This window comes from Centruroides vittatus, unplaced genomic scaffold, assembly GCF_030686945.1.
Source record: "Centruroides vittatus isolate TY-2023 unplaced genomic scaffold, ASM3068694v2 contig_439, whole genome shotgun sequence".
NCBI lineage: Eukaryota > Metazoa > Arthropoda > Arachnida > Scorpiones > Buthidae > Centruroides > Centruroides vittatus.
This window is the reverse complement of record NW_027122239.1, coordinates 324,784-337,529: the sequence shown is the minus strand read 5'-3', so window position 1 is coordinate 337,529 and position 12,746 is coordinate 324,784. Positions and strand designations below refer to the sequence as shown.

Sequence of the window (12,746 nt, the reverse complement as noted above, 5' to 3'; positions counted from 1 at the left end):
TGCTACTCGTTGCTATTATGTTGTCACGCATTACTAATGGACCCATCCAAGTTAGAGTGAGGGATATATATGTAATAATTTGGCCACTCAATGTAGAGTATATGAGAGAATTGTTATCTATAGTTTGACTTGCAATTTGGTACCAAAATGGAATCTTACCACAAGCTGATGGTTCATTCATTATATACAAAATAAAACTAACAAGGAAATCCTTCCAATCAATACATAAAATAAGTGATGTTTCAAGAACTATTGGATGCATTTGTTTGAATAGAACAAAAATGAGGCTTGTTTTCATGACCCCTCCAAGTGCCAAAAATTGGTCTCAGAATTTGCAACAGAAACTTAAACATACAATTAAATCATCCCAATAACTAGTTTCCTCATTGGCAAAGTGGTAATAAGAAAATGTTCAATATAATTCATAGGTTCTATAAGAAAAATCTGATATAAATATACCAAAAACATACAAAAAAAATAACAGATTGTGGCAATTTTTGGTAGTAGTTTTGGAGGGACCCGACACAAAACTGACCATTTTAATTTTTCTCAGAAACAAATACATCCAATTGCTCTTGAAACATCATTTCTTTTGTGTGCGGGTTGAAAGATTTCCCTTGAAAGTAATACAGTAGAGCATCGATTATCCAATCGCCGATTAACCGACCGCATTCTAGTCGGCAAATTCAAATGTCCACTAGTGATGTGGCACTACAATATTTGGTTATGTCTTGGCTACTTTAATATTATTTTTGTTAAATTTTTGCATGTTTTAGCTGGCAGCACTGGCTCGACCATGAAAGGGAGGCTAGTATTTAAACCAGGCCTAATACACTATACTAATAATGTATTTTTTCACACTTTTTGGTTATCCGACCAACCCCAGTCCCCAATTAAGTCGGATAATCGATGCTCTACTGTAATCACATTGTTATCAGAGAATAAATGGTAATACTGAAAATTGAAATTACAGTTTATACGCTTGTTATAATAATTAACTAAACTATGTATATGGTTAAAACAACAATAAACTTTTAATATATTTAAATCTAATCTAATATAAAAGTTATAAATATTATTAATTATAAAAAACTAAAGTATCACTCAAATATTTTATTGATACTTTAATTAGACAATTGGGCAAAATTTCTACAGAGCAAAATTTATTAACACACTGTACAGAAAATACAATTAGCTGCAAATCAATAAATCGACAATTTAATTTTCAACAATACTGTATAAAGATTGAGAGGCGTGTAACAAGAGATAGAGTTTATTTCCATTTGTAATTCGAGCGTATTTGAATTTTTATACGGAGGAACTTTTAACTATTTATCACGAAGAACAGACGATCTAGATAAAAGATGAGATCGGAAAGAATCTCCGTAGCTTTCGACAGACCCACTTAATTACAATTTATTGGCATGTAGACGGTATCTAAGGCACCGCAATACGTAGGTTATAATAAATTAAAACCCCCAAACACATGGGTGAAAGCCACACGCTCAATATGGAAATTTAATTATTAGCTCGCACGAGGCGTACAAAACTATCTTTGGATTTTCTTTTTTATTACCAATTAATCTAGTTTAGGAGAGTTTGGAAACTAGAATATAGAAAATATTTATAAAGATGGCAGGTTAAAATATCACACAAGGAAGAAAAATCTCTATTTACAAAATGGCATTTTTCTTTTCCTGTATATTTAGAAGATGCTTTGTTTTCTATTTTTAAATGATTGTCAAAAATTGTCAATAAATCGTGCTAAAAATTGGCAGTCAAAAACTGTCACTTGGCAAAGTGTTTAGATTAACGTTTAGTATATTAAACTTCAAAAAAATTCTTTTTTTTTTTTTGTGCACAAAACTGGTGCACACCATCTTCACTACCAATTGAAATTTGCCACTTTGTTTTTGATTAAAAGATAATTTAATTACAAAAAACATTTTAAAATTATGGGTTAGAAAGCCAAAATGTTTGAAGATTTCTGACAAAATACAGTACAGATGATGAATATTACAACTTGAGCATTATTATTATTATTATTATTTTTTATAATATATAATATATATATAATTTATTTATTTTATATATATATATATATATATATAGAAGTTTTGATTAAAGTGACTAATTTCGTCACTAATTTAGAATTTTTACACTTAAGTATATTTTTAAATCCACCCTATCCTTTCTAACTCTCTCTCTAATGTTTAAATGTAGCAAACTATTAAATTTTAATAAGAAATTTAAACTTCTGCATATAATCCTGATTTTATCTTAGTAAAAATTTACAGGAGCACCAACAATTCCTTAGGGAAACAGATATTTTCAGGTACAATAATATAAAAACTGAATAAACACAATATAAATCGGCTATAAAACATATAAAAAAAAATGTAGACTCGATATAAAGTTTCAACAAAAATAAAATAATTTATTAAAAATTCATTATAATATAATTTAAATGCAAAGGATTTGGAAATAAGAAATATATTTTGTGATCAATGAATGTTTTGTACCTTTGAAAAATAGAAGAAAAAAGAAAAGAATCAAATTTATATTTTACGATGATTCACTTTAACTGGCCCCTAGATAATTCTAAAAAAAAATTGTATAAGGTATGTACAATATTTGCTCCTACCTTCCTATAAAAATTACGGAACATCTAAACATCTTTTAAGAGAAATAAAAACAAAAAACCAATGCACTGTTTTTAATTTTGAAAATTATTTTGTGCACCAACTGAGTATTAAATTTTAAACATTTCCGACACACATTAAAGAGATTACTCCCAAATCTCAACTTCTAACGCCCTATCAATTGCTATACCATAATTTACGGGCCCTGAGAATAACAAACCCCGAAACTCTATTCTCAACAAAATTTGATTTAATTATCAGATCTATAGAGAGGACGGTAAGATTTTTCACAATACCAGAGGTTATGTGGCAGATGATGACTTGTATTCTGAGACTACATTGCAAGCTAATTACAGAAATGTAAAAAATTCTGGACAATATACAAACATTTACTATAAAAGAGCAACTTCTTATATTTGCAGCTGTTCACAAAATTATAACTTTAATATATGTATATATAATATATATTTACTTTCTAAACTGTCACATTACTTTCTTTTAACTAAATACAGTGAAAATAAATTTGAATTGCCTATAACTAATTAACATTTACAATGTTATAGACTACTTCACAGTTTCATTTCCCATAAAATTATATGAGCATCACTCATTAATCTGGGCTCTCTTTCTAACGATTTCCTCCAATTTGTGTAGCCACAACCTCCGGTCAGCATGAGGACCGTTTTCTGTGATGTGTCGTGTGCTGATTTGTGAGATAACTTACGAACAGTTCTATTCAGAGTCTTTGTCTTTTGAATATCAGTCTGTGTTTGTGATTTCTCTGGAATTAATGTGACTGTTGATGGATGGCTCGGGGACGAACTATCTTCGGAAAGCCTGCGAGAATCTGGAGACGAAGCACCAATTTCTGCCGTCGTGGCGGTAGATGTTGCCGTAGATGTAGAATCGTACGCCGCTGAAGAATCAGAATCTTCGGAAACGGCCATTGCAGAAAGATCCCAAGACCTCGGTCTTCCTGTTTTTTGTTGAAGCCTAAAATTAGAGATAATTAATTTTAACACTCGTGTGGTGTAACTGAATTCTGTGCTAATTATTTTACTGAATATATTAAAAATTTCAAACAGGATGTCTGGTATACATCATAATAAAGTTAAAATATAGTTCATATCTACACATCTGTGATGATCAAAACAAGATTATTTTCTGTAGAAATAGAAATGTGAAATAAAACAATATAATTCCATTTTACAGCAAACAAATCAGAAGAAAAACATAAATTAGTATTAAAATTCCACAATTAAGATTTTTTTGACATCACTTATGATCATTCCATCTTCTAAAGTGAATGTTTTATCAACCAAATATCATTTCATATAAATATAAATAATAATTTGATCTCAAACTGTTTTACTGAATCTAGAAATTTCAATTTCTTCAAATATGGACTGAAATATTCAAAATTGTTATGCAATGCTAATCAATGGTTTTCCATAACACATGCAAGTAGAATTTATAAAAATGTCTCATTTAGTAGCACAATTCTACTATGCAACAATCAATAAATTTATTTGAAAGACAGTGATCAAAATAACTATTAAAACAGTTACAATATAAATAAACTTTTAGATGTAAACCACTGAAAAAATTTAGTTATTTAAGTTTTTTAAATAACTAAATAAATAAGTTCAATTAAGTTTTTTTTAAAAACACAGTCAAACTTCAATATAACACCCTCTTAAATGGCTTGAACCATGAATATTTATGAACAGATAGTCATTTATTTAATATTTATAGGAAAGTATCTACAAATTAGTAAAATGTACAGTTTTACACTCCTGATATTGTTATCACCTTTTAAACTCAAACTTGTGTGTAGACATTACTATTACTTGTAGTTCTTATCACTTAAGGTTCTTCAGTTTAATGTCACACTCAATTTAGAGCCAATTACTTAAAAAATGCATCTTATAATAAAACTGAGATGGCTTGATAATAATAATGATGATAATAAGCTGAGTCCAAACGGTTAGGAGTTGAAAGTTGAAATTTGGTAGACGGTATATCACAAGAACGTACACTAAGAAGGGATCTTTCGAAATCCCCCCCGCGAGGGAGAGATTAAGGATTACCTTGAAGAACTCGGCTTCTATTGTACTATTTTAGATGCGGTTTTTTGCGTTTTTGACTGTGTTTTAGTATGGTATGGTATGCCATGAGAATGCACATTAAGAAGGGATTTTTGGAAATTCAACTCTCCCAGGGAAAAGGAGGAGAGTGTTAATTTTAGTCAGTATAAAGTGTAAATAATAAAGAAGGAAAGTAAATAGTGGCACATATAGTATACATTGGAAATTAATGAATATTTTAATCATTTCCACTCTTCAGGTAACCCAAAAACAATAAATCCAAAATAGACGAATTTGAATGAATATTTGACTTAGTTCCAAATTCAAAATATAATGTTCCAAACAAGTTTTCTTAGATTTTAGAATTTAAAGTTAATCATTTTATTCAAGTAAGGTTATCATAGTTCTAGCAGCCAGTGAAAACAGATACAATTGGCTATAATCTAATAATCTTAATCTTCACTACCATGACTTTCTGCCTGAGCAACACCAGGATCATCTGCTAGTTTAAAATAAAATATATACAATATAGAAGTTTTAGGAGAGAAGAAAAATTAAATATGAAAAGAATGATCTAATGACATTTCTTTCTTATAACTAGTACTAAATTTTCATTATCATGTTTGCTGCCAGTTGACATGATTTTGTGCCATTTGACCTTCGTTACAACATTTAAAAACAAATTTTTTAGTAAACGGTACAAAGATTATTATTTGGATGTTATCTATTACTACCTAGATGTGTGAGAAACAACTGAGATTATATTTTATTGCTTGATTAAATATTTCACTGAGAAATCAAGAAATTATAGTAGTTTTTTATTATTTTATATCCTTGGATAGGTGGGCAATGACTCAATTACATAATTCCATAAAAATTAAGAATAAAAAAAAAACATTTTTCATCTTGAACAATCAATGAAATATTTTATGAAAAAAACAAAACTGTATGAGAATGAACATGACAATTTTTCTATTAACTATACAGTGGAACCTCGATATACGACCTTAATCAGTTCCTGATGTTTGGACTTATACCGAACAGGACATATACCAAACCAACCTTTCCCATAAGAAGTAATGTAAAAATGATTAATCCGTTCTCATGTAAAAAAAACTCCTCTCGATATGGTATATTACTGGGGTTGTAAAATAATTGAAACATTGTTTGAGCACATTAATAAAAAAATAAGTTTTATTATAGATTTTTAAAGTTACTACAGTAATAATCGCAAATAATTGCTTCTGATATGCTGTCGCCAACACACTGTTTCTCAGTTATCCAAAGCAAAAGCAATTTCTCAACATGATCTAATGTCTCCGATCTCTATTTAGAAATTGATTTAACCCCTTTTGCAATGTTAGCAGATTTAATAATGTCTTTATTTTTCATGATTGTCAATATCGTTGTTCTTGAAATACGGTATGCAACAGTTAAATCACGAACACACATGCCACCTCCATATTTCTCAACAATCTCTTTTTTCAGTTCCATTGTGATGCTAGTCATTTTTTTTAATTTTCTGTTACTTTTCATTTGCCTTTTTGCAATTCATGATTAATAAAAATAATAAAGTTTTACTTACAAATTAAAATCAGAAGAAATTTAACAAGTTATAAACCATGGCACCGCAAACGTCTAGTTTGGTCTAGTACGCCGATAGTGCTACTTGTTCATAGATGGTGTGTATAATTGAATTAAGTCGTATACCGAGCAAAATTTGTTTCGTCCAAACAGGACGTATTCCAAATTGGATGTATTCTAAAACAGACGTATACCGAGGTACCACTGTACAATAAGATATATATAGATTACTATACAAGAATAAAGTACTACAGTATGTACAAAAGTAGAAACTAATATTAAACTTTCTCCAGATTAATGTATTTCAATGTATCATTAACCAGGGATACACAAATTATCCCTGATTAATGACACAGTCTTCCATTTCTAAAAGAAATAACTAATTGAAAATTTTTCCAAAAAAATATGAAGCACTGTAATTTTTGATGGCAGCAATTCCAATAAATGAGAATTCGTAAGTTTTCTAAATAAGCCAGTAACAGACTGTTATTGGCTTGCCTACTTAATTACTTGTTACTTATACATGCCCATGATCTTACTAAATAATTATTTGTTCTGAAAACAAACCCAGTTTGATTGTCATTTAATGCATTGTTTAGTTTTGTTCTAAAAATTTTGTCTTTCAATGTACATGGAGATAAAATTTTTATCCCTCAAGTTATGAAAAGAATTTGTATAGCAAAAACAACTTTCCTTTCAGCTGATTTTATCTTGAATAGATTAAAAAGACTGTGGCCAATCTTGTGTTTAAAATGTCTAATGAACCAAATTTCTTACAACACTACTAATAATGATTGCACACCAAAAAATATTATATACTGTAAATGTTATAAGTAACATTAGAAATTATACTAACAACAATTTGATGGTACATTTATGTCCAAAACAGTTAGATATACAGGATGTTTCATAATTCAGTAAACAGATTTGACACTTTATTGTGATTGAAATATTGAAGATACAGATTTTAAACTTCTTGTAAAGTATGCAATAATAATTCAAATTTTGTCAGTATCTAAGATTCTAATGTGACCTCCATAAGTGATATGATACACATCCCAATAAAATTCAAATTTCTGCCAGGCCTGTTCAAAATTTCACATTGACTAATGCCAATTCACTCAATTCTGTTTAAGGACATCCAAGCTTTCTGGCATGGGTGGTACGTACATACATAGAAACATTAGATGCAGAAATCCAGTGACATCAGATTGGAATATTGGAAGCCATTTTATAGGACAACTTTGTTCAATAAATCACTGGTTGAAAATGTCATTCACATAATCAGCCATGCATAGGTGGTATTGAGAAGTTGATAAATTATCTTAAATCTAACTGAATAATCAGGAAGTTCTGAAACATGACCAGTTACACAATGCATGTTATGATGGTCTCACACATGTTTGGATGACAAACCATTATATACTGCACTTGGAAATATCTCTGACATAATGACTATCAGGTATTAATAAAACACCTTACTAATAAGTTATGTTGATTTATCTTCTCTGACAGTTGCTTTGTCACTGAAGACTAGACAGTCAAAAAACGAATTGACCTCTTCAGAACAATTCAGCAATATTCTTGATGCTCTCCAGTTGTATTAGTCATATTTCCTAATTCCTCACTTATGCTGTGTGTGTATCCTAAAAATCAACTAAATTTCATGCACTCATTCCAGTTTCATTACTTGGCTTTCTGTGTGTTTTTCTTTACATAAAAATAATCAGTTTCACCGAGCAATTTAGATTGTGTAAATTATTTATCTGGCAGGCAGCTTTACCATATGTAGTAAAAACCATCACCACACTTGAGTAAATGATTTATTTGTCTCATGAAATTTTCACAGACAGGATACTTTCTCTGCACCAATGAAATTACTTTCAGACATGACATCAGATATGCCACCACCTGCCACTGGAAAATGTAAGCAACTGATACTGCTGAAAAGAAACTAGAGTATAAAAGAATATTTTATAATAAACATTACTACTACTCTTTTACTATTTTCATCACAGTAATTTACCAAACTTGTTTACTGCATTATGCAACAATATATTTTTACAGCAAAATCAATGCTATTAACTGGAATTTAATGTTTTACATTTTTCATGTGATATCATTCACAAATTACTTTTACCTAGCTTGTTTTTCCTTTACAGGTGTATTCCTATTTTTGCAGTTATAAAATACTCTATGCCTTGATTAGTTACATTGTTGTAAACCAAACCAAGTTTAACAAAGTTTTGTTTTCAATATTTTCTGTTTATTAGTTTTACATAAAACAAAACTAACCCTAGTTTTGTTTTATGTAATACTAATCAACAGAATACTGTAACAGCTTAAAACTTTTTCCTAATTTTATTATATATTTTAATTTCAATATATATGTTGAATTTCAAGTGTGATTAACAGTTAAAGGCAATGAGCTGTATCATCTTTCTCTTTTCAGATCTTTCTTTTCTTATAGCACATTGTCCAATATACATTAATCAAATAATAATTTGTTTATATATTATACATGAATGATTTTACACTTATCTCAAATTCTTTTCAATAAAAATCAATAATTATTTTTATCCATACTAAATAAAATTTAATAAAAAAGAAAACTGCTGAAGACTTTGATGTATAATAATTTCAATAATAATCACCACATAACAATGACATAACAATGTCCTACCTTCTATCTAGCGTTGTCAAATGGAAATTCATAAGCTCTGGATCACTATGATTTAATCGTTCATACACTTTCTCCTGACTATCTTTTTCATAATCTTGTATATTCATTAAATCTGCATACAGATCATAGACATCATTACCATCATCAATGACATTGTGTGAATGATGAGAATGAGGACAAAATGTCATGCTTCGAGGTAATGTTTTTGCTCCAGATAAATGCACATCACTAAAACTGTTACGATGTGGAAATCCTAAGGTTAGAAAAAGATATTATTTAACTCTTCAACGAAATTTTTATATTTGTTTCTAATAATAAAGTTAAATTTACCATGTGATTTTTTTCCAAATGCTGGTGATGGGAGCATTGAATCAGATTTTTGTTTCTGTACACGTGTTTTAGGATTTTCTGCTGTTTCGTGAACTTGAACTGTTTTACTAGAAATAGGGAGAGGAGAAGGCAGAACTACAGGTAGTGACGGTCTCACTTGCAAGCTCAATAATAAAGTCACTGGTCCTTGATGAGCATGAAAAGCAACATTGGTTCGCCCACTAATAATGGGAACTCCTTCTAGACGAGGTAATGGTACTGTCAAAACTACGCCAACATTAGTACCTACCCAAAGTAATCCACGACTCGCCAACAAAGTTGTAACATGAATTGTACCAGATTTATCTGGTAATTTTCCTAGGAGAAAATCAATTTTACATTTCAATAATAATAATAATGATGATGATGATGATGATGATGATTAATACTAATATTATTATTATTATATTACTAATATATATACAATAGAGAGTCGTTAATCCGAATCAATTGGGGACTGGGGTTGTTCAGATTATTGATTTGTTTGGATAACCGATTATGTACGAAAAAATATATTAACCTGTCCGATGTTCAAATTTTTCTCCATTGCGTGTTGCTTCATGTTGAATTTTCGTCGATTTTAAGCCTAACGAAAATTTTTATAATAATAATCGAGACTATTGTATCGTTAAAAATTATTTCTTTATTTTGTACAAACAAAATAAATATATTAAAGAATATAAAAACATGAAAATTATATTTTAGAAGTAAATCTAGTATCAAAAACATTCGATTCAGCACGACACAGTCTGACTGAAAATTGTTTGGATAACTGGCGATTCGGATTACCGGGGTTTGGATTAATGACTCTCTACTGTATATTATATATATATATATAATTTTTTTTATAAGTGACTTAATGAGAGCTTATAATAATTGATTAAGAAATTAACTAAAACTTTTGTAAGTGGAAAACCTATCTAATATCTAAATACAGAATTAGTTGGTATCATGATCTTGCTTTTAGAAAAATTAAATCTGTAATTCTATAGTATATAAATTAAAATGAAAAATCTCAAAAACATTTAGCGTAATAATACCTTTATTAAAATAATAATGTGGTTCTGTCCAAAAATTAAAATTTTTATAAAAAAAGTTAAATTTGTAAGCTCTTTTTAAGATGTAGTTAATTTAACAACACATTAATTGTTGTTAATAATATTCCTTATTTTTTCTATAAACATTAACAAGCATGTGTGTATTGCTGTGACAGTTTTGCCCAAAGCTTTAATAGCAAAAATGTAAATTTACTTTAACATTATAATACAAATATATGTTTAACAATTTGAAAATACTACAAATTATAATATACATTAAAATAAAATCCTCAATTAAATTTGAACTTCTAAATAGAACCAAATTATATTTTATTAAAATATATATATATTTTAATAAAATGTAATAACATATTTAAATTATATATATGAGGGTCATTCTAAAAGAAAAGAACGTTTTGATCTGACGAGCAGCACGGTTCTTCCCCCCACCCCTCGTCATGGACCTCCTCATTTTTTCTCGCCGGTCTGACGCTAACAGCGAGCCACAACAATTGTTTAATGTTTATAGTGTGACTTTGAAATGTGTGACAAAATTAAAGATTCCACCAAGTGAGAGGTTCGTAGGGTAATATGCTTTTTGAATGTGAAAAAAAGTATGCCCTATCAAAATTTACAGACAGAATTTATCTGTCTGTAAATTTTCACAGACTAAACTGCACCATTCAAAACAAATGGCAGGGATTGTTGTCCAGAGGTATTGTGCTTCTTTCAAGGATAACGCACGTCCACATGCTGCTGTGTTGACGAAGAACTTGCTTCAGCAGTTTACGTGGGAAGTTTTTGAACATCCTTCTTATAGCCTGGACTTGGCTCCGAGTGATTACCATCTTTTTCCAAAATTAAAGGATTTTTTTGGCCTGAAATCACCATGGAAGTGACAACGAACTGAAAGAGGCTGTTAATGACTGGTTCAAGAAATTGGCAGTAACTGAGTGTGCAGATGGCATAGAAAAGCTGATGATACACTAAGACAAACATTTAAATTTGTATGGGGATTACGTAGAAAAGTAGCTAAGTTATCATATGTGTTGTAAAATAAGTTTTGTTTCATTATCTTAAATAAAAATATCTAGAGAAAAAAATGTTCTTTACTTTAGGAATGACCTTCATATATATATATATAATTTAAATACTTTAAAAATATTATTTCTAATATAAAGAACTAAATTACTTCAATACATTAAATAAATAAACTACTATATTTATAAAAAAATATCATAACAATGCTTAATAATTCCTGATTTACTAAAAACAAAATGAAAACTTGGAACAAATTAGGCAGTTTACAAATTTATGTAATTATAAGTCTTTTAAAAGTTAATTTAATGTTTTTATATAAAATAAAATTAACAATAAATGAAATTAATTTTACTAGATTTTATATATTATTTGATATAACTACCTGTCAATAACCGCTCAATATTTGAAGCAACATTAATATCTTGTAAATGATGAAAGGTTTCAGTATGATAAAGTCTAACAGTGGCTGAATTTTTCATTGTTATCCATAATCCAGTACCCGAATGTGCTAACAGATGCACATGGCCTTCATTTTCTGATTGAATTGTGTAATGTTTCTGCAAAACAACACTGATTTAATCATCATAATTTGGAAAACTTTAAGGAAAATTCATTATAAAATAGTTTAATATTGAAAATTTATCTACCTGTATTTCAGCAGTAAGAGCATCAACTATCCAAACTTTATTTCCACAGGCACAATACATGTTTAGACCAAGAGGAAGAATACAAGTGACTGATTGTTCAACATCTAGTGTTACTATTATAGGATTCAATAATTGCCAACAACCATCTAATGAAAGAAAGAGGATAAAAAAACATCACTAAATAAAAATATCCGTGTACTGAACAAATGTTTTGGGATTATAATTAACAAAAATTTATTCTGTAAAAATTTTTTAGTATATTTTGTTTATTTAAGGTAAACACAAATATATTCGTAAATATGTAAGCTAACTAAATTTTATAAAGATAACCACATTAAATAAATATGTTTGTGATATATTTTTTAATATAGTGTTCTCTCTCTCTCTTTCCAGGCACTTTATACTAGGCAGGGCACTCCAGTGATTTTTCTGGCTGCCTGATAGATAAAATTGAAGAGAAGTATACAAATACAAAAGCTGTAAAAAAAGAAATCACATTTCAATCCCAATTTTTAACCCATATTTAAATTTTGAATGTGTTTTGTAAACAAATAGAAGTTCTTTCGAACAGATACACATAGAGAAGTGTTAACTGACCTAAAAGTATTTTAACATATCTACAATAGGTAAATAGGTTTAAAGAACATGTATTCAGT

General features: G+C 28.9%; 1 protein-coding gene across 6 annotated transcripts in view; it reads right to left on the bottom strand.

The window, feature by feature from the left end:
* Nucleotides 1-1,098: 1,098 nt before the first annotated feature.
* The window catches only part of LOC136976992 (rho guanine nucleotide exchange factor 10-like protein), an 81,778-nt gene continuing 70,130 nt past the window's right edge, over nucleotides 1,099-12,746 (bottom strand). For all 6 annotated transcript variants that reach the window (XM_067272397.1, XM_067272396.1, XM_067272395.1 and 3 more), the window contains 5 exons: nucleotides 12,091-12,236; nucleotides 11,826-12,000; nucleotides 9,327-9,683; nucleotides 8,997-9,249; nucleotides 1,099-3,635 (listed from right to left, as the gene is read on the bottom strand). In XM_067272397.1, coding sequence (XP_067128498.1) covers nucleotides 3,212-3,635; nucleotides 8,997-9,249; nucleotides 9,327-9,683; nucleotides 11,826-12,000; nucleotides 12,091-12,236 — 1,355 coding nt within the window. In that variant the 3' untranslated portion in view covers nucleotides 1,099-3,211. The remainder of the gene's footprint in view (nucleotides 3,636-8,996; nucleotides 9,250-9,326; nucleotides 9,684-11,825; nucleotides 12,001-12,090; nucleotides 12,237-12,746) is intronic.